We start from the raw sequence: 27259 nt of genomic DNA, 5'->3' as shown, positions 1-27259 counted from the left end.
TTCAGGTCTTTATCTGCCGTCATTTACTATGTTTTTATGCTACTATGAGTGGTGACTCCTAATGTGGAACCTTGCATTATGTTACTGTAGTTTGGGTTCCTCTTTCCTACATTTATCACTTTTCAGTTGCTCACAGTAAATGTAATCTGCCATTTGGATGCCAATTTTCCTAGTCTTGTAAGTCCTCTTGCAAGTTTTCACAATCCTCTTGTGATTTAACAACTTTGAGTCACTGTTTGTCATCAGTAAATATGCAGTAATTACTTCACTAGTTATTCCCATCTGTACATCGTTTATAAATATGTTAAAAAGCAGCAGTCCCAGCACAGACTTCTGGGGAACCTCACTATCTACATTGAGAATATTGGCCATTTAAGCCTACTCTCTGTTTTTCTATCTTTAAATCAGTTCTTTTCTTTTCCTTTTTATTTTTGATCGTTAGAACAGAAAAAACACAGACATAAAGATATCGCTCTGAAGAAGTTAAATAGCAAAAATGGCATTTTACAATCCCACAGTAATAATATAGTAACCAGGTACACCCCAAAAGGAGATAGAGCAGACTTTAAACTAAAATGGGGGGGGGGGGGGGCGACAGTCACTCAGGAGTGAATGGCTTGTTTTATAGGCTATCCTCAAAGAATATTATTGAAACAGGACATTTAGGTCCCTGTTTACTAAGCCATTCTATAGGTGTGCTAGTGTTTTAGCACATGCTAATTATTAGCGCATGCTAAACACTAGAGACACCCATAGGAATATATGGGTGTCTCTAGCATTTAGCATGCATTAAAAATGCTAGCACACCTTAGTAAACAGGACCCTTAGAGAATCCCAACAGAGAGGTTTCAATAATGGTGAAATAAAGCCAGGAGTGTTTAATGGGAGAACGGAGTAAAAGATACAAATTATCTCTGTCAACTTCAAAGCAGCTTGTTGATGTTAGCAAAAAACACAATTAGAAGTGTCCATATACAAATGCAAGAAGCCTTTAAAAATAAGATGGGAGAGTTGGAATATATGGCACTAAATGAACAATTAGATATAATAGGCATCTCAGAGACCTAGTGAAAGGAAGACAATCAATGGGACACTGTGTTGTCAGGGTACAAATTATACTGCAATGATAGAGTGAATCAAATTGGAGGAGGGGTTGTGCTATATGTTAAAGAGGGAATTGAGTCAAGCAAAATAAACATTGTATATGAAACAGATAGCAGTGTGGAATTAATATGGATAATGAAGGGAAAGATTTCCAACAGAGTGGACACTCCGGAGGGTGTAGAAAACATGAAAAAAGATCTGAAGAAGCTAGAAGAATGGTCTAACGTTTGGCAATTGAAATTCAATGCGAAGAAATGCAAAGTGATGCACTTAGGGAGTAGAAATCCAAGGCAGACGTATGTGTTAGGCGGGGAGAGTCTGATAGGCACGGACGGGGAGAGGGATCTTGGGGTGATAGTATCTGAGGACCTGAAGGCGACGAAACAGTGCGACAAGGCGGTGGCAGTAGCAAGAAGATTGCTAGGCTATAAAGAGAGAGGAGTGACCAGCAGAAGAAAGGAGGTTTTAATGCCCCTGTATAAGACGTTGGTGAGGCCCCATCTGGAGTATTGTGTTCAGTTTTGGAGGCCGTATCTTGCGAAGGATGTTAAAAAAATGGAAGCGGTGCAAAGAAAAGCTATGAGGATGGTATGGGATTTACATTCCAAGACGTATGAAGAGAGGCTTGCTGACCTGAACATGTACACCCTGGAGGAAAGGAGGAACAGGGGTGATATGATACAGACGTTCAAATATTTGAAAGGTATTAATCCGCAAACGAATCTTTTCCGGAGATGGGAAGGCGGTAGAACGAGAGGACATGAAATGAGATTGAAGGGGGGCAGACTCAGGAAAGATATCAGGAAGTATTTTTTCACGGAGAGGGTGGTGGACGCTTGGAATGCCCTCCCGCGGGAGGTGGTGGAGATGAAAACGGTAACGGAGTTCAAACATGCATGGGATATGCATAGAGGAATCCTGTGCAGAAGGAATGGATCCTCAGAAGCTTAGCTGAAATTGGGTGGCGGAGCAGTTGGGGGGAAGAGGGGGTGGTGGTTGGGAGGCGAGGATAGGGGAGGGCAGACTTATACGGTCTGTACCAGAGCCGGTGATGGGAGGCGGGACTGGTGGTTGGGAGGCGGGAAATACTGCTGGGCAGACTTATATGGTCTGTGCCCTGAAAAGGACAGGTACAAATTCAAGGTAAGGTATACACTTATGAGTTTGTCTTGGGCAGACTGGATGGACCATGCAGGTCTTTTTCTGCTGTCATCTACTATGTTACTATGTTACTATGATATATTGGTAGGGCTGTACTACCATCCGCCAGGACAGAGCGAACAGACAGATGAACAAATGTTTACAGAAATTAGGAAAGCTGGCAAATTGGGCAACATTATAATAATGGGTGATTTTAATTACCAAAATATAGAAAACTAGAAAGCTCTACCAAATAATCTGTATTGTAAAGAAAAAGGACCTCAGTAGAAAAAAACACACCAGAAATAAAGCAAAAAAACTTTTTTTTTTTTTTACCTTACTACTGGTGTGTTTCTTTTTCTACTGTGGTCTTCTTTTCTCCACATTTTTAGATCTTATGTTTGTGGATTCCCTACAATACAGATTATTTGGTAGAATTTTCTATATTTTGGTGATTATTTTAGCTTTACCTGTTCCTAGTAGTTGTGGTGATTTCAATTACCCCAAAATTGACTGGATAAATGCTACATCAGGTTGCACAAGGGAGGTAAAATACTTAGACTAATAAATACATGACTGCTTCTTTGGAGCAACTGGTCCAAGAACCAATAAGAGGGGGAGCTATTTTAGATCTAGTCCTTAGTGGAGTGCAGGGAACGTTATGAGAGGTAATGGTGTTGGATCTGCTGGTAAACAGTGATCATAACTTGATAAAATTTGAGCTGATATCTGCAGTGAAGTAATCTACTGTAGCAGCATTTAATTTTTGAAAAGGTGACTATGAGAAAATGAGGAAAATATTCCAAAAGAAGCTAAAACGGCCGTCCGTAAAGGTTGGGACACATGAAGGGGCATTTTCGAAATGACACCTAAGTCCAACTTTGGACGTTTTGCAAAAAACATCCAAAATCTGATAAGGAAACAAGGTCACTTTCAAAAAAGAAAAACGTCTATCTTTTGGTTTTGAAAATAGAATGTTTTGTGATTTGGACGTTTTGTTTTTTGGTCCATTTTCAAACAAAAACGTACAAGTGCAAAATGTACAAAATCGAGCCATTGGGATGTAGGAGGAGCCAGCATTTTTTAGAAGACTGGTCACCCAGACATCCCAGGAAAGCAATAGGGCACCATAGGGGGCACTGCAGTGGACTTCATAAAGTGCACCCAGGTACACATCTCACCATTTCTCCCTTATCTTGTCTGCTGAGCCTCCCAAAACCTACTACCCCCAACTGTACACCACTACCATAGCCCTTACGGGTAAAGGGCGCACCTATATGTGGGTACGGTGGGTTTCTGGTGAGTTTTGGAGGGTCCATAGTTTCCTCCACAAGTGTAACAGGTAGGGAGAGGTATGGGCCTGGGTCCACCTGTCTGCAGTGCACTGCACCCATCACTGGACTATTCCTGGGACCTACATGCTGTTCTAATGGACCTGAGTATAATATCTGAGGTTGGCATAGAGGCTGGCAAGTAATGTTATTTTAGCTCTTATAGTTTCTTTCATCTCACTTTTAACTATGCCAGCTATCATTTGTCATTCTTTCCACCTTTTTTCAATATGTGGAATATATCTGGTCTGGCCTTCCAGGATACTATTTTTTGAACAACACCTATCCTTAATGTAAATTTTTGACTTCTGCAGCTGCTTCTCTGTTTTTTTTTTTACCATTCTCCTTATTTTACCATAGTCTCCTTTTTGAAAGTTAAATGCTAACTCATTGGATTTCATGCATGTGTGTACTTCAGATATTTTATCAAATCTGATCATGTTACGATCACTGTAATCAAGTGGCCCCCAACACCATTACTTCCTGCACCAGATCATTCGCTTCACTAAGGACTAGGTCTAGAATTGTTTCCTCTCTTGTTGGTTCCTGAACCAGCTGCTCCATAAAGTAGTCCTTGATATCATCTAGGAACTTTACCTCCCTAGCATGCCCTGATGTTACATTTATCCAGTTAGTATCAGGGTAATTGAAATCATCCATTATTATTTTTTTAAATTTGTTATTTTTGTTACATTTGTACCCCTTTCCCACTCATGGCAGGCTCAATGTGGCTTACATATTGTATACAGGTACTTATTTGTACCTGGGGCAATGGAGGGTTAAGTGACTTGCCCAGAGTCACAAGGAGCTGCCTATGCCTGAAGTAGGAATCAAACTCAGTTCCTCAGTTCCCCAGGACCAAAGCCCGCCACCCTAACCACCCTAACCACTAGGCCACTACTCAGTTTGCTAGCATCGCTAATTTCTGCTAACACTCTTATCACTATCCCTTCTTCTTTACGCATGGAATTTCTATCCATAGAGATTCCAAGGTATATTTTGTATCCTGCAGAATTGTTAGTTTATTTCATTCAAGGCTCTCTTTAACTTGTAATGCTACCTCTCCACCAATTTTTTTCCACCCAATCACTGTAATATAATTAATACCCTGGAATAACAGTGTCCTACTAATTATCTTCCTTCCACCAGGTCTCAGAGATGTCTATTATATCTGTCTTTTCATTTAGTGCAATATATTCCAACTCTCCCATTTTATTTCTTAGGCTTCTGACATTTACATATGCTTACTATTCCTATTTACAACTTATCTGTATTTAAAGATAACAGGTCTACTGTGGTTTTTATTGCAACCTCGCTATTGGGATGCCTTATATTCCCCGTGTTGGTGATATCTTTTTAAACTATCTTATTCTGAGCTATGCACTTTTGAGTGACTGTTGTTGGCCTTCCCCCAGTTTCTAGTTCAAAATCTGCTCTATCTCTTTTTTAAATGTTGATGCCAGCGGCCTGGTTCTACCATGGTTAATGTGGAGCCCATCTCTCCAGAATAGGCTCCCCCTTCTCCAGAATGTTTCCTAGTTCCTAACAAATCTAAAACCACTTCTGTGCACCATCATCTCATCCAGCATTGAGACTCTGGAGTTCTATTTGTCTCTTAACTCCTGTGCACTGAACAGGAAGCACTTCTGAAAATGGTAGCCTGGAGGTTCTGGATTTCAGCTTTCTACCTAAGAGCCTACATTTGGTTTCAAGAACCTCCATATCATAGTTTCCTATGTCATTGATAACCACATGTACAAAGACAGCAGGCTCTTCCCCAGCAGTCTAAAATCTTATCTAGGTGATGTGTGAGGTCTGCTCCCTTTACACCAGGCAGGCAAGTGACCTGGCGATCCTCATGTCTGCCCCACCCAGCTATCTACATAATTATCAAATCTCCAGAAACAAATCTTAGGTGCAAAAGAATATTGCATCCCCTGAAGGGCATGTGCTGACTACAGGATCACTTCCTGTCTCTCTAGGGTGATGCTCTATCTTCATGTGACCTTTCTTTTCCATGGCAGCACAGAGATTGCCAAACTAGAGGTGGGATTTCCCTACTATATCCCTGTAGGCTTCTTCTATAAATCTCTCTGTCTGCCTCTGCTCCTTCAAATCTGCTGCTCTAGCCTCTAGAGATCAGACCCATTCCCTGGGTGGTAGGAGCTCTTTGCATTGTGGTTTTGGGATATGCATGCAATTATAGAATATGGGTGTTCCATATGCAAATTTAGGTGGGGCATTTGCGCCACATTTTCATTGGTGCAAATGGACATACCTAAATTTATGCATGACCCCTTGGAATTAAGCAAAATGGGACTCACATATAATAGAAAGAAACAGCTTTTATTTATCCTTATGTCAAAAAATAAAAAATTAATAAAGCAATTAAAATAAAGGAAGAACTTAATTCACGAATCATCAAAACCATTATTTATAAAATGTCTTGCAGCTTATTTTGTCTTTTGAAAAACCTCAGAATTAATTTATAACCCAAAGAAATTTGTTTATATGAATGATGCCTTTAGCTTGTTCTTTTGGTTGCATTCTAGAAACAACTTTGGTAGATTTATAAACAGAGACCTCTTCCTGTATAGCAGCTTTAACCACACATTGGAATGGATTTAATTTGAAAATTTCTTGGGGAATGGCATTCTGAATTGGTTATTGAAAACAGAAATACACGAACAATAAAACTTGAATAACTAGAAAAATATAATTAATTTTCCAAGATGTTTCATATTATTAGTACAGTCATTCCTTAGTTGGTAGGATTAAGTTATGTGTACCAATTAGAAAATTGTTGAATACTGCAAGAAACTTGTGCAGAATAAAGCAAACTAAATTCAAAGCCCATATATTGGAGTCTTAGGAGGCAATTTTGGAGGGATTAGATGCAATTTACACAGGTAAAAAAGCTGGTATACATGTACAAGTGGGTATACATATGTAATTAGGAATTTTAAACAAGCTGCTACTTATTCATGAGCATACACAGATTTGAAGGGGGCATGTTCTGGATGGGGTTTGGGCAGACTCTAAAAGTATATGTGTATTTCCTATTTTGCCAGGGCAATATCTGTTTATCTCAAAAAATTCTCCATTGGCGTTGTGCTCTGAGTCATGCATAAGTGTCAGCCAGTTGCTCATTTGACTTGCACACTGAAGCAATGATTTAGGGCAGATATGCTTACCTCTCTGGTATATAAAACCTCCCAAAAATTATGGTGGAGGAATTTGTGTGTTTTGATTACTCAGAGGGCTATGCTGTAGGGCCACCTATATGAGGAGAAACCAGACAAAGATTGTCCCAGAGCTTCTGGAGGACCAAGATAGTGCCAGAAGAGGTTATGTTGGACTGAGCTCCATGATCATCAGAGTTTTCCCGGCATTGAGATAGGGAAGAGAAAGGGAAATCCTGGACTTACCCTTCCATGCCAGAGGACCCTCCCCACATTTTCTGGTCAACATTTGAGAATTGCTGTGTCCATCCAGTAATGGAAGGGAGTGTGACTGCGGGTAGCCCTGAGAGGTTGGAGCAGAACTTGGAATATACATTAGTTAGACCAGTGATTCCCAAGTCTGGTCCTGAAGTACTCCTTGCCAGTCAGGTTTTCAGGATATCCACAATGAATATATTTGAAAGAGATTTGCATATAATAGAGGCAGTGCATGTAAATCTTGTCAATGCATATTCATTGTGGATATCCTGAAAATCTGACTGGCAAGGGGTATTCCAGGAGAAGACTTGGGAAACAGTGGGCTAGACTGGCTGCAAAGCACATCTCTACAACCTGGAACTACTCTGGCTTGGGAAGGCTCACTATCCAATTAAAAGTAAGATTTGCTGCTCCAGTGGAGGGGAATATCCTTGTGGCCTCTTCCCTTGTATAGGTGAATGGGAGGAGTATCTGAGTGGAATAAACAGTGTCATTGACATGGGGTCACTGTATTCCTTCTGCTAGATAGCTGAGTCTAAATGCAGGAACATCTGAGGTCATTGTTGACCAGCTATGAGATGCCATTCAGACAGTGAACTTTTCTCTATAGGTGATATCTTTAATTCTTGATGTAACCCCTCTGTTGTATGGGGTTACTGAGAGGATAGAGCCCTGATAGAAGGTCACTGAGAGGAGTATCCTAGAGGTCCCTGGGTGGGAAGTAAGCCCAGCCTTAGGGGATGGGTTAGGAAATAAACTACAGCAAGATGGTGCAGCAAAGGGGATGAGTGACAGGTTGGGAGGTGTAAGAGGTGATAAAAGGATTACCATGTACTTGCACATGGTCTTTTGGTGGGCCAAAATTCCCCTGCAATTAGATCAGTCTTCACCGAGGAAGATTTGGGAGAGAATTCATTTAATCTCTCTGCTATGGCTTTGTCTTCCTTGATTGCCCCTTTTTACCCCTCGGTCATCTAGCTGACCAACCGATTCTTTTGCCGGCTTCTTGCTTTTAGTATACCTAAAAACATTTTTGCTATCTGTTTTCACCTCCAACGCAATCTTTTTTTCAAAGTCCATTTGCATTTGACTTGACCTTCCTTATGCTGTTTCTTATTATTTTCAGTCGGTTCCTTCTTCCATTTTCTGAAGAATTTTCTTTTAGCTCTAATAGCTTCCTTCACTTCACTTTTTAACCATGCCGGCTGTTGTTTGGTCTTCCTCCCTTCTTTTTTAATACATGGAATATATTTGGCCTGGGCTTACATGATGGTATTTTTGAACAGCATCCATGCTTGATGTAAATTTTTGACCCTCGCAGCTGCTCCTCTAAGTTTTTTTTTCACCATTCTTCTCATTGTATCATAAAGGGGCATTTTCGAACAGGGACGACCATCTCTGAGGGCGCCCAACTCTAAGGACGGTGCCACGAAGGGGCGGGGCAACACGTATTATTGAAACAAGATGGACGTCCATCTTTTGTTTCAATAATACGGTCAGGGATGCCCAAATCTTGACATTTAGGTCCACCTTAGAGATGGTCTTCCTCGTTTTTCGGCGATAATGGAAACCAAAGACATCTATCTCAAAAACGTCCAAATCCAAGACCTTTGGTCATGGGAGGAGCAAGCATTTGTAGTGCACTGGTCCCCCTCACATGCCAGGACACCAACCGGGCACCCTAGGGGGCACTGCAGTGGACTTCAGAAATTGCTCCCAGGTGCATAGCTCCCTTACCTTGGGTGCTGAGCCCCCCAACCCCCCCAGGTCCACCTGCCTGAAGTACACTGCACCCACTACAACTGCTCCAGGGATCTGTATACTGCTGCGATGGACCTGAGTATGGCATTTGAGTATGGCATTTGAGGCTGGCAAAAAAGTATTTTTAAACTTGTTTTTTATGGTGGGAGGGGGTTAGTGACCACTGGGGGGGAGTAAGGGGAGGTCATCCTCGATTCCTTCCGGTGGTCATCTGGTCAGTTGTGGCACCTTTTTGAGGCTTGGTTGTGAAATGGATCAAGTAAAGTTGGCCAAGTGCTCGTCAGGGACGCCCTTCTTTTTTCTATTATCAGCCGAGGAAGACCATCTCCTAATCACGCCCCAGTCCCACCTTCGCTATCCTGACGACACGCCCCCATGAACTTTGGCCGTCCCCGCGACGTAAAGCAGTCGAGGGTGTCAAAAAATCGGCTTTCGATTATGCCGATTTGGACGACCTTGCGAGAAGGACACCCATCTCCCGATTTGTGTCGAAAGATGGGCGTCCTTCTCTTTCAAAAATAAGCATGAGAGTCTCCTTTTTGAAAGTTAAATGCTAACATATTGGATATCCTGTGTATACTTACTTGAAAGCTAATTTCAAATCTGATCATCATATTATGATCACTGTTATCAAGTGGCTCCAGCACCATTACTTCCTGCACCAGATCATGCGCTCCACTAAGGACTAGGTCTAGAATTTTTCCTTCTCTTCTTGGCTCCTGTACCAGCTGCTCCATAAAGCAGTCCTTGATTTCATCAAGGAATTTTACCTCCCTAGCATGCCCTGATGTTACATTTAGCCAGTCAATATTGGGGTAATTGAAATCACCCATTATTATTGTATTGCCCAGTTTGTTTGCGTCCCTAATTTCCTTTAACATTTCTGCATCCGTCTGTTCATCCTGGCAAGGTGGACGGTAGTACACTCCTATCACTATCCTTTTCCCCTTTACACGGGGAATTTCAATCTATAGTGATTCCAAGATATGTTTTGTTTTCTGCAGATTTTTCAATCTATTTGATTCAAGGCTCTCCTTAATATACAATGCTACCCCTCCACCAATTCGATCCACCCTATCAGTACGATTTAATTTGTACCCCGGTATGACCATGTCCCACTGGTTATCCTCCTTCCACCAGGTCTTAGAGATGCCTATTATATCTAATTTTTCATTTAGTGCAATATAGTCTAGCACTCCCATCTTATTTCTTAGGCTTCTGGCATTCACATATAGACATTTCAAACTATGTTTGTTGTTCCTATTTACATCATGCTCAGTAGTTGACAGTATTAATTTGCAATTTTTTGATTGATTTTTATTTTTATTTAAGGACACGTGATAGATGGGTAGATTTCTAAATAGCAGATATAAACATGTATGTGCTGGTACATACATGTTTTGTTGCCGTGTTGATCCCACTGATATTTTAGATGTTGATGCTTGCAAAATGGATGCTCCTGATGCACTAAATGGATGTGCATACTGTATATCCATTCCTTGATATATTTTAGAACGGGTTCTACATCAGCACATCATGTTCTAAAATACTAGCAGAACTTGAAACATCCATACCTGTATGTCTCAATTCCAATTTGAATGTTCTGTCTAAAATGTATATTCACATATTATAACTCAAAATAATCATATTTTAATGGGTGGGAACATTAACTATACATGAAAATATTTAACAATATACATAATTATGTAAATGCATGCAACCTTTAAATCAGGGGATCATTCCGAATAAGGTTCTGATTCTTGTTAAAGGTTATCAATCAAATAATCTGTGTGGACTCCTGCTCAAAATAAATTTACCCTACAAAGCACTTCATCCTGGGCTTAGACCCTAGAGAAAGTCCACATAACTTACAAAAACTGTGTTTCCCAAAACTGGTTTGCTTTATTCAAATAAAAACCATTTACAAATTGATTTTCACAGGACCAATAAGCGCACAGTTCTCAGTTTAGCATGCAAAGCAAATCAAAGGTTTACATTTTACAAATCCAATACCTGAGTGGTGGGTTTCAAATTATATACTCTCCATGCAGCACCTTGGGGAGAAGTGTGTTACTTCTAGCATTCCAAATGTTGCATATATAAATTCTTCCTCCTAATATATGATTGATTTAAAGCTCTGGGATAAGAGGTTTCATAATCCAGTAGATAAATCATTTCATATCATTGCAACCTACTGTATTTACAAAGCTAAGACTATGCTTTATTGATTTGGGGTTTAGAAAGGTGACTCTGGAGAACCCGGACTTAGAGGCCTTCATGGACAAAGAGGAGAACGTGGTGTCGATGGTGTCAATGGAGCTCCAGGTCCAAGAGGGACAAATGGAGAGAGAGGACCACCGGGATTACCTGGACCAGAAGGAAAACCTGTATGTAGAATATATAATGTGATAACTGAAATTATTTTATCTTACTTTTATTTTACGAAATGTAGCTAACGTTCTTATAATATCTAATCTAGGGAAGGGAATTTTCTGAAGAATTTATCAGACAAGTTTGCAGAGATGTGCTGAGAGGTATGTTTTAAATTTTTCTGCTATGTCTTCAAAATCTCCTTCAGATATTTCCTTAAAAAAACTTAGCAGACAATGGAGTCTTAGGAAAATTAAAAAAAATTCTTAAATTATTTATACGCAAATGATTCTCAAGGAATTCAATCCTATGTTGAAGGGTCAGGCAACAGTTTACCGCAGAAATCTGTATAGCCTGAGCCTGAGTAGAAGAGACAACAACATCCAAGATAGTGACCTTATTCTGCAAATTTGAAACAACTTTAGAAGAAAAATCATATCATTTTGTGATATTCCTTCTCAATAAATCCTTAGTTCTAGTCATAACTTTCCAAATATCCTTAAGGGAGATTCCTTCAACCAAGGCCCAATGCAACATCAAGTACCGATTCGAAAACAACAGGTTCTAATTTAGAAAGTCACATTATAACTCAGGTGATAAATAGAAATAAATCAAAACATAGAAAATAAAATAAGATGATACCTTTTTTATTGGACTAACTAAAGATGCATTAAGTTTGTCAAATAAAAAAGGTATAATCTTATTTTCTTTAAAAGTGGACAAACATGGCTACCACACCACTTTACTTAAATTATAATTGAGATAACAACTGAGGGGGAAAGTTCCACTTCACCAAGATGCTGGTTCCGCACTAATTCAGAAGCCTGGTGAATGTCAATTGTGGGTGGTATGGAAGATGTACTGAGCCAAATCGACAAATTAAAGAGTAGTAAATCATCTGGACCAGATGGTATGCATCCAAGGGTACTGAAAGAACTCAAATATGAAATTGCTGATCTGCTGTTAGTAATCTCTCATCTATCATTAAAGTCATCTATAGTATCTGAAGATTGGAGGGTGGCCAACGTGATGTGATTTTTAAAAAGGGTCCCAGGGGTGATCCGGGAAATTACAGACCGGTAAGCCTGATGTCAGTGCTGGGTGAAATAGTGGAAATTATTATAAAGAATAAAATTATGGAATACATAAATAAACATGGTTTAACGGGACAGAGTCAGTATGGTTTAAGCCAAGGGAAGTCTTGTCTCACAAATTAGCCACTGTTGGAAACAGGATTCTTGGCTAGATGGACCATTGGTCTGACCCAGTATGACTATTCTTATGTTATGAAAATTCATAATTCATATGGGAACATGTAAGCCACATTAAACCTACCAATAGGTGGGAAAATGTGGGATACAAATGCAATAAAGAAATAAATGGTCTGATGTTAATACAAATGCTGTAGGCATATTGTTTTTTTTATAGAAAATGCTTCATAAAGTGGTCAATTGGAGCTGCATTTGCACACACTTGGGTTTGATACGTACATACCCCAGTTTTCTAAAATAGGGACTTAGAAGTTTATGCAAGATAAATGTGTAACATAATTTGTGCTCTATTAGTGATTGATTTAGGTACCTATTTTATAAGTTCATGTGAGCTATCTGTTGCTTATATAAAATAGTAAAACACCACAGTAACAGCTGATAGTTAAATATAAGCTCATTTTATAAGTAATCTCAAATTATGTCATTTAGTAGTGCATTTTCTGTGGGGTTTTATTATTTTTGTGCCTGGACTTTCCTTTCATCTTACTGTATACTTGAAATATTGCCCCTGTTTGCTGTAACCTTTATAAAATAGGTATAAATAGGAAAAAGCTAAACTTCCTCTGAAACTACTGTTGGAACCATCAGCCAATGAAATGGCTTTTAGCTGTAGATATCAGATTACCTGAAAATTATGCAAACATCATTGCAGTCATGCCCTCCTCTCAGTGTACAAGCTCAGAGAAAAAAAAAACTTTGAACCACTTACAGATTTTAACAATTACACTATTTAGTTTTTATTTCTTCCCAGTCTCACTTGCACACCTCCCTCCAAACCTGGCTGTTCTCTTTAATTTGAATGTTGTTCAAGCTCACCCTGAATGAGGAGTTCATCCCACACCAAAGACATAAATAGCACTGGTTGTATTCTTTCAAATAGCTTCAGCAGAGCCTGCCTGCTTCAGTGAGCACTGTGGTCCAAGAGGGGAGGGCAGGGGAGAGAGGAGAATCACAGCTTCAGGTAAAACATTTTGCAAGTGAGCTGACCTCAGGAAACGGTAGGCGCCCTCCAGAGTCCATATGGGGGGGGGGGGTAATTCTATAAAGTGGGCGCCAGTATTCAAGCACCAAGTACACACCTAGGGCCAGATTCAGTAAATGGTGACTAATGTTAGGTGCCGGAAAGATTTACACTAAACTAGTATTCTATAAAGGCTGCTCCATGCAGAGTCCCCTTTATAGAATACTAGCTTTGGGGTCCTTTTAGTGGGCTGTTTTTGCTGCGCACTGAGGCCCTTTTTACTGCTGTGGGTAAAAAGGGCTGAAAATAGCTATGGCCATACGGTAAGATTGCTCTTATTGCATGGCCATATGAGAGGGAGTACTTACCACCACCCATTGGCCTCCTGACCGGCCTCCATGCCCCTTTTGAGTTGTGCACTAAGAAATTTTGGCACGCATTTTATAGAATAGTGCCTAGGGCTATTATTGATGGTGAATGTCTTATTAACTAGTTTGCACATGGATCTGGGATCCACACCCAAATTTGGGTGACCTATACAGAATTTTGGGGTTACTGGCCAGAATACGGCCCTTATGTGCATATGTGCACACATATGCACGTAAATGCCAATAATCCGCTATACACTATTCTGTAACTACATGCATATCTTTGATAGCATGTAATTTGGAGTTCGGCATTCATATGGTTAGAATCTTGGAAGAGCCTAGTTGGGGCAGACACATGCATAAAATGAAATAGTATTTCATGGTATGAGTTACTTGTGAATTTCCCAAATCTAGGCATGGATAGTTATACCAGTTATATGTCTGGTGTAAGTTCTCACGCCTAAATGCATATGTGCATAAATGCCAGGTTTTGCAATTGTCCTGTGAAGGAAAGTAAGCATCCACTATCCTTTATAGAATAGGCTCTGCATACTTAATTAAATCAACAAGAAGGTGTATTTTGAAAATAACGTAGAAATATAACTTTTCTGATTTATTCTAGCTCATCTTCCATCCTTACTTCATACTAGAAGAACACAAAATTGTGATCACTGTCAGTCCCAGCAAGGTTCTCCCGGTCCACCTGGCCCACCTGGCCCAATTGGTCCTGGAGGCCCCAGGGGGCCTCCTGGTTTTCAAGGAACAGATGGACATACAGGACTTATAGGACCTCCTGGGCATCCAGGTATCCCTGGATTAAAAGGTAGGCACTCTTTTGCCAGAGTAGTAAAATACAGAATATTATGCTTTGGCTTCTATTTTGTTATTTTTGTTTTGTGTTTGCTTCAGTCTTCTACACATAAAGTTTGCTTTCTGGATATAAGGAAAATGTTTCTCAGTAAAACACAAGGGTTTCTACTGTTCTCTTTTCTTAAAGGCTAATAGCCTGTATCTATTATATCCCTTTCATCACAAATCTAACCCGTTGACCTAAGCATGGTATGAGTTGTTTCTAACACTATGGTATTTTCTGGGTGGATGGTGATGTGATATTCTGATTCTCATGAAAAAAGTCTGGCCAAAAGTACTCTATTTGAGAAAACAAGTCCAGGAAGTAATATGCAGTAAAAGTATGGGTTGGTGACCAAGTTGTTGCCTTGCATGTATCTGAGGTGGAGATCATTTTAAGGCTAGCCACAGATGTTGGTTTTGCTCAAGTTGATGAATAGTTGCATGACCAGGCTTTCGGATATCTGCTGCACTGTAACAAAAGTTAATGCAGACTATGACCAAGTTTGATAGGGTATGCTTGGTCACTTGAGTACTTGGGTTATTATGGCTGATGAAGATGAAAATTTGAGATAATTTCCATATAGGATATATTGCATGAAGGTAGTATATTAACACACTTTCATATCAGTGGCATAGCCAGAAATGATTTTTTTGATTGGTCCTGGGCCACTGCTCCCTTTAAGCTGAGAGTCCTCCAGCTTCATTCCTGCTAGTGGGGGTTGGTATTTCAATATCATGCTTTCAACAGGTAGAGACGGCCAGGTTCCCTGGATCCTGCAGAGCTTGCCTGTCCCTCACTATTGAAAATATAATAGTGGTGAAACAACACCCTTTACTGACAGGTCTGTAGATAGAGGACTCCCACTCAACTTAAAGAGAGCAGTGGCCTGGGCTTAACATGTGTGGGCAATACGCATCACAGATATTGACACTGGTTTCAGTTATCATTTGCTTGTGTTGCTATCACTGTCTGGGTGAGCATGTGGCTCACCAAGACCCACCCAAGGCTATGCTTAGGAATTGAAGTCCAAGATTTATAGGGGTGAATACTATAAAAAGTGCTAAAAATTCAGCACTGGAAAAAAATGCTGCAGATGAGTGTCCTTTATAGAATAGCGCTTAGAGCCATTTCCCACACCTAAAGTTGAGTGCTGGTATTTATGCTGACTGAAATCAGGTATAAATGTCAGTGCCCAACTCATGCCATATTGGTATGTAAGTGGCGCTATTCTATAACACTGTATGCACATTTTCAGAACACCCCTGAGCTGCCTATGCCCCTCCCCTAGCCATGCCCCATTTCAAGTTATGAGTTATGAGATTTAGGTGTCTGGTGGTACAGAACAGCGCACAGGCAGATGTGTTCACAAATCTGAAATTAGTGCCAATTAAATTTAATAATTGATTGTTAAAGGCAATTGATAGTTGATGGCTCATTAACCAATTTAGTTGCACATGCAACTCCACACTGAAATTTTGGCACCATATATAGAATCCAGGGGGTAGAGCTTTGTCTGTCAAGTGAGCATGAAGAAAATTAGATGGAATTTTCATGCAACCACGTGCAGAAATCTTGGATGACTATTAGTACCACTTTGCCATTTTTTTGTGCTGCTAAAAGATGTCCAGTTATATTCAATCAGGAAAAGTGTGTAGGAAGGAAAAGTTGTAGTCTCCTGTTGATAGCCAGCAGCTCAAAGAAGCTAGAGAGTCTCTGTGGAGAGTTAAGCACGTATTTCCAGTATGTAGGCATAAGTATTTACATCAGCTCTATGGCTGGTGTAAGTGCTCATGCCTAAACACTTATATATTTATATACACAATTATGCTAGTATTCTAAAAAGGAAAGTAGATGTCTATATAGAAACATAGAAAACTGAAGACAGATAAAGACCATATAGCCAATCCAATCTGCCCATCCATGTCATCTAATCTTCCTTCCTCTCCCCTAGAGATCCTATATATCTGTCCCAAACTTTCTTGAATTAACATACAGCCTTTGTTTCTACCACCTCCACCGGGAAGCCATTCCACAAATTCACCACCCTTTCCATGAAGAACTGTTTCCTCAGGTTGCTCTTGACTTTGTCCCCTTTCACCTTCATCTTATGCCCTCTCATCCCAGAGCTTCATTTCAATTGAATGAGACTCACTTCCTGTGCATTTATGCCATGAAGGTATTTAAACATCTCTCATATCTCACCTCTACTACCTTTCTTCCAAAGTTTACATATTGAGATCTTTAAGTCTGTCCCCATACACTTTCCCCTGAATTCTATATAAGTCACAAAAAATTGTATGTGCAAATTTGGGGGACATGCCCAGTTTGTGCATGCAATTTATTTGAATAATGAGCCAATTAGCACCAATAATTGAGATATTAACAAGCAATTATTAGTGCTAATTTGATGTAATTAAAATGTATTGCATAAATTTAGGCATGGGATCTGATTGTAAAGTTTACGCTGGGTCCAAAAAGAGGGCACGATCAGGGGAGAGTCATGGGCAGATTAGGGACATTTCTTTAATTTACACATATTGTTATAGAATAAACAGGATCCGCACCTAATTTTGGTGTGGGCATTTACACCAAGGTGTTATTGGTGAAAATGGTCACGCCTAAATGTAGTCACAGTTCTATAAACAGCACCTAACTTTAAGCACCGTTGATAGAATAGTGCTAAGTGCTATTTTTTCAGCACTGATTTTTTAGGTGCCATTTATAGAATGTATTTATTCATTCATTCATGACATTTATACCCCACATTAGTCCTTTATGACTAAGACTACTGCCTATCTTAATAGCCACCCTCTGGACTGACTCCTGTTTGTATATTTTTGAAGGTGTGTTCTACAGAATTGTATGCAATATTCTAAATGAGGTCTTGTATAGAGGCATCATCATCTCATTTTTTCCTACTGGCCATTCCTCGCCCTATGCACCCAAGCATTCTTCTAGCTTTCACTATCACCTTTTCTACCTGTTTTGCCACCTTAAGATCACACCCAAGTCCTGCGCCTCTTTCATGCACAAAATTTCTTCACCTCCTAAACTGTATCACTCCTTCAGGTTTTTGCAGCCCAAATGCATGGCCCTGCATTTTTTCAGCATTAAATCTTGGCTGCCTGATTCTGAACTATTCTTTAAGCTTTGCTATGTATTTCCTCATGTTATCTACACTATTGTAGATTTTGGAATCATCTGCAAAGAGACAAACCTTTTCATACAGCCCTTCAGCAATATTGCTTACAAAAATGTTAAAAAGAACTGACCTGAGTAAGCTCCATTTATCTTTACCCTTTGTCATCTTCCACTCAACTAGTTTCTAACCCAGTCAGTCATTTTTATGGCCCATACCGAGGGCACTCCATTTATTTATTAACAGTCTATGCGAAACTTGTCAAAGACTTAGCTAAAATCTAAGTACTCCACATCTAGCGCTCTCCTTCGATCCAACAATCTGGTCACCCAATCAAAGAAATTAATCAGATTTGTCTGATAAGACCTGCCTGTAGTGAAACCATGCTGCCTTGGACCCTACAATCCATTGGATTCCAGAAACTTTACTATTCTCTGTTCTGTTCTACTCTCAGTATTTATATCCCACTTATGACAACAATGAATCCAAGTGGGTTACAATATGATATAAAATATAAAAATCATTTGGTAAATTATCAGATCATATATTAAAATGCATATCAAAAATATTTGTTATAACTTTGTGAAATGAGAGATATTCTGCAAAAGTACAACAAGAATTTCTCCAAAAAACTGGAATAGTTATTAATTGGGTATGCAAATAAGGGCAATAGTCATACAGGATTTTAAATACTAAACAAGCAACCTTAAATTCTACTTGAGCATGAATTGGCAACCAATGTAAGTTTCTCAACAATGGTGTCACATGATCAAATGTACAACATCCAAATATCAATTTTGCTGCCTTATTTTGTAAAAGCTGTAACCTGTTAAAACATTTCAAATACAGTCCCATATATAAAACATTAGAGTAATCTAATTGAGATAGAATAATAGCCTGCACCAACACTCAAAAATGTTCAGGAAAAAAGCAGATCTATTTACTTTCAATAGACCCAATGTGAGAACTTCTTATTCAAATAATTTATCTGAGGTTCCAATGTCAATTGGATATCCAAAATTACTCCCAAAACTCTGGAAATGTTTTCTATTTGTAATTGCTCACCAGAATATAATTTGACATAAAATGGAACACTTACAGGCTTATTTTTGAAAAAGAAGGGTGCCCATCTTTTGACACAAATCGGGAGATGGGCGTCCTTCTCTCTGGGTCGCCCAAATCGGCATAATCGAAAGCTGATTTTGGCCGTCCCCAACTGCTTCCTGTCGCGGGGATGAGCAAAGTTCCCGGGGGCGTGTCAGAGGCGTAGTGAAGGCGGGACTGGGGCGTGCCTAACAGATGGGCGTCCTCGAGCGATAATGGAAAAAAGAAGGGCGTCCCTGATGAGCACTTGGGCGACTTTACTTGGTCCATTTTTTCTTACGACCAAGCCTCAAAAAGCTGTGCGAACTGACCAGATGACCACCGGAGGGAATCGGGGATGACCTTCCCTGACTCCCCTAGTGGTCACTAATCACATCCCACCCTGAAAAAAAATAAAAACTTTTTTTTGCCAGCCTGAAATATCATACTCAGGTCCATCGCAGTAGTATGCAGGTCCCTGGGAGGGGAGGTATGTGTGTGTCAGCGGAGGCATGGCAAAAGCATGGACATCCTTCTTTCAAACATTTTGGACATCCTGAACTGCCCCCCCCCCCCCAGGGATGGCCAGATTTCAAAGAAGCAGAGTAGTATGGAGGAGTGGCCTAGTGGTTAGAGCACTGGTCTTGCAATCCAGAGATGGCTGGTTTAAATCCCACTGCTGCTGCTTATGATTCAAAGTAAATAAAGGGGGTGTCAGAAACATAGCCGGCATGGACATCCTTCTCACAGAAGCATCCACATTTTGGACGACAAGCACTTGGATGTTTTCACCTGGACTTGTATTTTTCTAAGGTTGTAGATGGCAATTTATTTAAGGTTGTAGACGGCTATTATACACGCAGCTTGTCTGCATGTATGAAGCATGAAGCCGTCTTTGGCATGCGCAGAGCAGCCATGTATAATGCTTGGCTGCTCTGCACTGGCTTCCCTCCTTAGGAAGGAAATCGTATGCAAATGAGCTAACAGTGAGCAGCTCATTTGCATGCAATTTCCTTCATGCATGCCCGTTCCTTTCTGAATCGCTAAGGGATCAGTAAGGGAAGGGCTTTTTCCGTTCAGTTAGTGCATCAGTTAGTCCACTGCAGTGCCCCCTAGGGTGTCCAGTTGGTGTCCTGGCATGTCAGGGGGACCAGTGCACTATGAATGCTGACTCCTCCCATGACCAAATGAGTTGGATTTGGTCAATTTTGAGATGAGCGTCCTCGGTTTCCATTATTGCCGAAAATCGGGGACGACCATCTCTAAGGTTGACCTAAATGTGGAGATTTGGGCGTCCCCAACCGTATTATCAAAACAAAAGATGGACGCCCATCTTGTTTAGATAATACGGGTTTCCCCGTCCCTTCGCGGGACGTCCTGCGAGGACGCCCTCAGGAAAACTTGGGCACCCCGTTTGAATATGCCCCTCTTAGTAAGTCATTAATGAAAAATAAAAGTGTTGTCTTAGATGCGTTACGTTTTGATAAGTGCCAATTTGCCTATGATTGAACCATAGAAGTATAGTCTGAAATTGTTTGCAAAGTCAAAAAATCTGAAGTTGATAGAATAAATACAAATATGGCATCTGCATCAGAGTAACCAAAAACCTTAGTGGATTCAAAATCAATCCCAAAGAACTCATAAAAACATTCAGGGGCCCTTTTACTAAGCCACGTAGGTGCCTATGCGCACCCAATATGCGCCAATTTGGAACTACCACATGGCTACTGAGTGGCCCTGGTGGTAATTTCATTTTGTACGTGCATCCAGTAGGCGCACTGGAAATTTTCTGGTGCGCAGTGCTAACCGGGCGGTAATCGGCATTGTACATATGCTGATGATTACCGCCCGGTTATCGCATGAGACCTTACCGCTAAGTCAGTGGGTGGCAGTATGGTCTCAGGCCCAAAATGAACGTGTGCTAATTTTCATTTTGCCACACGTCCATGTTTGGCCCAAAAAAAAAAAGGCCTTTTTTGCAGGTGCGCTGAAAAATGGACCTGTGTGTGCCCAGCACTATCTAAAGTCTGTAATGACCTGTTCCTTGCCAAATCCAAAGGTCATTACTCCATCCTCATCCTCCTCGACCTATCCGCCGCTTTTGACACTGTCAATCACAACTTACTTCTTGCCACACTGTCCTCATTTGGATTCCAGGGCTCTGTCCTCTCCTGGTTCTCCTCTTATCTCTCCCACCGTACCTTCAGAGTACATTCTCATGGATCTTCCTCCACCCCCATCCCGCTCTCTGTTGGAGTTCCTCAGGGATCTGTCCTTGGACCCCTTCTGTTTTCAATCTACACCTCTTCCCTGGGCTCGCTGATCTCATCACATGGTTTCCAATATCATCTTTATGCTGACGACACCCAGCTTTATCTCTCCACACCAGACATCACTGCGGAAACCCAGGTCAAAGTATCGGCCTACTTATCTGACATTGCTGCCTGGATGTCCAACTGCCACCTGAAACTGAACATGGCTAAGACCGAGCTTTTTGTCTTTCCACCCAAACCCACGTCTCCTCTCCCTCCACTCTCTATCTCAGTTGATAACACCCTCATCCTCCCCGTCTCATCTGCCCGCAACCTCGGAGTCATCCAGTGGCGTACCAAGGGGGGGCGGTGGGGGCGGTCCGCCCCAGGTGCACGCCGCTGGGGGGGGGGTGCTGCGCGCCTGTCGGCTCTTCGTTTTCATGCTCCCTTTGTTCCGGAACAGGTTACTTCCTGTTCTGGGGCAGAGGGAGCATAAAAACGAAGAGCCAGCAGGCGCGCAGCACCCCCCCCCCCCAGCGACATGCACCCGGGTGGGTTCTTTCGCCGGGGGGGGGGCGTCGCGCTGTTCCGGGGGGGTGCTGCACCCGGGGGGCAGGGCGCATTGGCGATCCGCCCAGGGTGTCAGCCCCCCTAGGAACGCCACTGGAGTCATCTTCGACTTCTCCCTCTCCTTCTCTGCGCATATCCAGCAGATAGCCAAGACCTGTTGCTTCTTTCTCTATAACATCAGCAAAATTCGCCCTTTCCTCTCTGAGCACACCACCCGAACAATCGTCCACTCTCTCATTACCTCTCACCTTGACTACTGCAACCTACTCCTCACTGGCCTCCCACTTAGCCATCTATCCCCCCTTCAATCCGTTCAGAACTCTGCTGCACGTCTTATCTTCCGTCAGGACCGATATGCCCATATCACCCCTCTCCTCAAGTCACTTCACTGGCTTCCAATCAGGTACCGCATACAGTTCAAGCTTCTCCTACTTACCTACAAATGCACTCGATCTGCAGCCCCTCATTACCTCTCTACCCTCATCTCCCCTTACGTTCCTACCCGAAACCTATACTCACAGGTCAAATCCCTCCTCTCAGTACCCTTCTCCACCACCACCAACTCCAGGCTCTGCCCTTTCTGCCTCGCCTCACCCTGCGCCCATACGCCAAGCCCCTTCCCTGCCCATCTTCAAATCCTTACTCAAAGCCCACCGCTTCAATGTCGCCTTCGGCACATAACCATTATACCTCCATTCAGGATATCTAGACTGCCCCAACTTGACATTTCGTCCTTTAGATTGTAAGCTCCTTTGAGCAGGGACTGTCGTTCTTTGTTAAACTGTACAGCACTGCGTAACCCTAGTAGCGCTTTAGAAATGTTAAGTAGTAGTAGTAGTAGTCTATACTCGCACAGGCCACTTTTTGCGCACCTTAGTAAAAGGGCCCCTTACTAAAATCAGAGAGAGAAGTGAGCCCTTTGGAACAACATATTCCAACTCAATGAGAATGAATTGTTTTTCTTACCACAATATTGCCTGTTGTAAAAATGTTTCCATTAATTTACCTAACACAGAAGTTAGACTTAGCAGCCTGTAATTCCCAACCTCTTCCTTACTTCTGATTTTTTGGAGCGGGACCCCATCTGCCTATATCCAGTCTTTTGGGACCACACCTGACTCTAGAGAAACATTGAAAAGGTCAGCCAGTGGAGCCACCAGAGCTTCCCTAATTTCCTTCAGCACCCTCAGATATACTGTATGCTATCCAGCCCCATCACTTTGCCCACCTTTAGTTTAGCTAGCTCCTCAGAAACACAGTCCTCTGATAATTGTTCAGTGTCTACCACACTTCCATTCCTATTTGTGTTTGTCTTCTATGGTCTTGTTCCCGGCCATTCAACTATGATCACAGAACAAAAATCTTTGTTAAGCAATTCCCTTTACCTTTATCAACTTCTACATATTTCTCTCCTTCAACTTTGAGTCTCATAATACATCTTTTGCACTACCTCCTATCATTAATCTGTATATCACACCAATGTAAGAACATTTTCTACTCCCTCTTTCCAGATTGACCCACAGTGCCCCTTCCATACCCTATAGGTCCTGCAGTTGTGTGGCTTTAACTTTATCTTTAACATATAATGCCACTCCACCTCCCTTTCTTTCTACCATGTCTTCTTGAACCGATTATAGCCCAGTCGTGGCTCTCTGTGAACCATGTCTCTGTAACTTCCACTACATCTAAATCAGCCTATAAATCCAGAAATGTATTTCCTATACTACAAGCATTACTATACAGTTTTTTCCAGATGTTGCTCCTTTTTACCATTTATATATGCATTTAATACTTCCCTTACCTGAGGACTTATATTTACCTGGGGGTTTGATCACCCAGCCCCAATGATCCTAGTTTAAAGCCCTCTTCAGTAGATTAGCCAGTCTGCCGGTGAAGATACTTGTTCCTTTCTTTGATAGATGGACATCATCTGCTCAGTAGCCCTTAGAAAAGCATCCCATGGTCCAGGAAGCTGAAACCATCTGCACAGCAACATGTTCATCTCTAGGAAGTGAGCTTCTCTATCTTGGCCTTTTCCCTCGACAGGGAGGATTGATGAGAACACCACCTGTGCACCTGCTGCTTCACCTTATCTCCCAGAGCCATGAATTCACTTTTGATAAGTTTGGAAGGGTACCTGTCAGTACCATTTGTGCCAACATGGATGAATAGCATCAGATAATAGTCGTTAGGCTTAATGTGTCTTGGCAAGCTTTCCTTAACATCTCAAAGTTTTGGCAACTGGCATCTCTGGTCTGCAGATGGATGCCTGTGTACCCCTCAGAAAGTAGAGAGATGTGGTAGCCGTGTTAGTCCACTCTTAAAGGTTATCAATAGAAATCAAACAAAATAAAACATGGAAAAGAAAATAAGATGATACCTTTTTTATTGGACATAATACATTTCTTGATTAGCTTTCGAAGGTTGCCCTTCTTCGTCAGATCAGAAATAAGCAAATGTGGTAGCAGATAGTATATATAAGAGAAACATCAAAGCATTACCTTGACAGTCTGACAGAGTGGGAGGGTGGGGGTAAGCATGGGGACATCAAAGCATTTCATTGATATTCTAACAGGATGGGTGTTGGTAGGTGAGAGGAGGGTAATAAACAGAGAAATAAACAGAGAAATTCAACTTTATGGTTTATAATGGGCTAGAAAACCTAGATCCTTATTAAGTCCAGTCTGTTGGGTGTCAAAATATTCAATCATTCTTATTTCAAAGATCTTACATTCCTGTATTGTTTTAAAATTACCTTTCAGTATTCTTACTGTGAAATCACTGGTGCAGTGTTCTGGTCTTGAAAAGTGTTGGCTCACAGGAGTGGGGGCTTGACTGGCACCGGCTATTTTCATGTGATGTCTGTGCAGGTTGAATCTTGTCTTAAGCATCTGGCCTGTTTCTCCAATATAGCATCCTTCGTTACATTTTTTACACTGAATGATATATACCACATTGGAAGATGAGCATGTAAAATAGTCCTTTATGTTGAATATTTTTCCCTTGTGAATGACTGTGGGGTCTTGTGAAATGTTTTGGCATAGTTTGCAGCTGGATGCGCTACAGGGGAATGTGCCCTTTTCTTTTTCAGTCTGTGTAGGAAGTTTACTTCTGATCAGCTTGTGTTTTAAGTTTGGTGGCTGTCGGAAGGCCAGCACTTGTGAGGATGGGAATATCTCTTTCAGTAATTCTTCTTCCTGGAGTAGCGGCTGTAGCTCTCTTATGATTTTCCTCAGTTTCTCCAGCTCTGGGTTGTATGTCACTACAAGGGGAATTCTGTCTGTGGATTTTTTTTCTTTGTACTGTAGCAGATATTCCCTGGGTGTTTTGAGGGAGGAGGCAATATTCTTGGAGATTATTTTGGGGTTGTAGCCTTTCTGTTTGAAGGATGCAGTCAGGGTTTCAAGGTGTCTGTCTCTATCCTCTGGGTCCGAGCAGATAAGGTGGTATCTTGTGACTTGGCTGTAAATAATGGATCTTTTTGTATGTGAAGGGTGGAAGCTGGAGTTGTGGAGGTAGCTGCATCTGTCTGTGGGTTTCTTGTATATAGATGTTTGTATACAGCCATCACTGATTGAGACTGTGGTGTCTAAAAAATTGATTTTTTCTGGGGAGTAGTCAATTTTGAATCTGATTGTAGGATGGTATGTATTGAAGGAATAGTAAAATTGTTTCAGAGTTTCTTCCCCCTCCGTCCAAATCATAAAAATGTCATCGATGTACCGGTAGTATTTTAGAGGTTTGGTCTGGTATGTATTCAGAAATGTCTCTTCCAGCTCAGCCATAAAAAGGTTGACATATTGGGGTGCTGTCCTGGTGCCCAGTGCAGTGCCCATTGTTTGTAGATAGATATCATTGTTAAAGCGGAAGTAGTTGTGAGTTAAAATGAATTTGATTAATTTTGTAATAGTTTCTGGTGAGTATTGATGGCCCAGTGTGGATTTTTTTAGGAGTCTTCCACATGCAGCTATGCCATCCGCATGTGGAATGTTGCTGTATAGTGATTCTACATCCATCGTGACCAGAAGGGTGTTTGATGGAAATTGCTTGATATTTTTCAATTTATTCAGAAAGTCTGTGGTGTCTTGTATGAAGCTGTTAGTTTTGTGCATGAGAGGTTTCAGAATTCCCTCTATGAGTCCAGATATTTCCTCCATGAGCGTGCCAATACCTGATATGATTGGTCTGCCCGGGTTTCCAGGTTTGTGGAAACCCGGTGCCAGTCAAGCCCCCCACTCCTGTGGGCCAACACTTTTCAAGACCATAACACTGCACCAGTGATTTCACAGTAAGAATACTGAAAGGTAATTTTAAAACAATACAGGAACATAAGACCTTTGAAATAAGAATGATTGAATATTTTGACACCCAACAGACTGGACTTAATAAGGATCTAGGTTTTCTAGCCCATTATAAACCATAAAGTTGAATTTCTCTGTTTATTTCTCTGTTTATTACCCTCCTCTCACCTACCAACACCCATCCTGTTAGAATATCAATGAAATGCTTTGATGTCCCCATGCTTACCCCTACCCTCCCACTCTGTCAGACTATCAAGGTAATGCTTTGATGTTTCTCTTATATATACTATCTGCTACCACATTTGCTTATTTCTGATCTGACGAAGAAGGGCAACCTTCGAAAGCTAATCAAGAAATGTATTAAGTTATGTCCAATAAAAAAGGTATCATCTCATTTTCTTTTCCATGTTTTATTTTGTTTGATTTCTATTGATAACCCCTCAGAAAGGAATCACTAACCACCACTACCTTTTGCCTCCTAGTAGTCACTGATCCAGCAACTTTGGGGATTTTGAGCTTTGGGTCCTCCTGCTCCTGGGATGCTCTCACCTCCTCCACTTCCAGGGCTGCATACCAATTCTTCAGTTCGAGGGCAGGTGGAGTCATGGTATCGATCCTGCAGGGTCTTGTGATCTGTGTCCAAGTGTTCTCTTTAATCACAGCTTCTTCTTTCTCACTGCTGGGGATCTTTGATGCCTTTATGAAGCATCTCATCGATGTATTTTTAATTCTCTCTAATGCTTCTCAAACTTGCCATCTCCTCTCTCACTTATTTCACTTCTTTCATGAGGAATTCAAACTGCAGATATCTTGTACATGGATCCTTTCCTTGGATCACATTTTCTGTCTGCACAGAGGCAGAAGCTATAACTAGGGCAACAGCTTTGGTGACATGAAGTTTTTCAGCCATACTGCAGTTGAAGAAGTTTTTGCACCTGTTGAAAGAAAAACAAAAATAGAAAAAAATCCCTACCATAGCCCCTTCTTTTTCCTCAGCTGTTCTGTAGGTTATAAAAAGGAGCTATGATCTTTTGTGTGAGATTTAACCCTCAGAAATGTGGGAACTTCATTACCTCTCCTTGAAATGGAGGTAAAAAAGAAATCCTAGAACAAACAAGCAGAAAAGTTCCTTTTCCCAAGTATGAATGCAATTTCCAACTGGCAAGATACTCACCAATTAAAATGTCTTCCCCTTAGCAAGTTCTCTCCCACCAATTTATTCTAAAAGTTACATATGTAACATATGCACTATGTAAGATACAGAATAGCTCTTAGGTGAAATTTTGGTGTGGATATGCACACACATGCATGTATA

At 41.1% G+C, this 27259-nt stretch overlaps 1 protein-coding gene across 2 annotated transcripts in view; it reads left to right on the top strand.

The window, feature by feature from the left end:
- The window catches only part of COL21A1 (collagen type XXI alpha 1 chain), a 353696-nt gene that overhangs the window by 309599 nt on the left and 16838 nt on the right, over positions 1-27259 (top strand). Inside the window, exons 26-28 of one of the 2 annotated variants that reach the window (XM_030198983.1) lie at positions 11017-11163; positions 11256-11310; positions 14369-14569. In XM_030198983.1, coding sequence (XP_030054843.1) covers positions 11017-11163; positions 11256-11310; positions 14369-14569 — 403 coding nt within the window. Of the gene's footprint in view, positions 1-11016; positions 11164-11255; positions 11311-14368; positions 14570-27259 lie in introns of those variants that run through there. The other variant, XM_030198984.1, reaches the window with a different exon arrangement.

This window comes from Microcaecilia unicolor, chromosome 3 (genome assembly GCF_901765095.1).
Source record: "Microcaecilia unicolor chromosome 3, aMicUni1.1, whole genome shotgun sequence".
Taxonomy (NCBI): domain Eukaryota; kingdom Metazoa; phylum Chordata; class Amphibia; order Gymnophiona; family Siphonopidae; genus Microcaecilia; species Microcaecilia unicolor.
The sequence above is the reverse complement of the archived record's forward strand: the minus strand, read 5'-3'. Positions and strand labels throughout refer to the sequence as shown.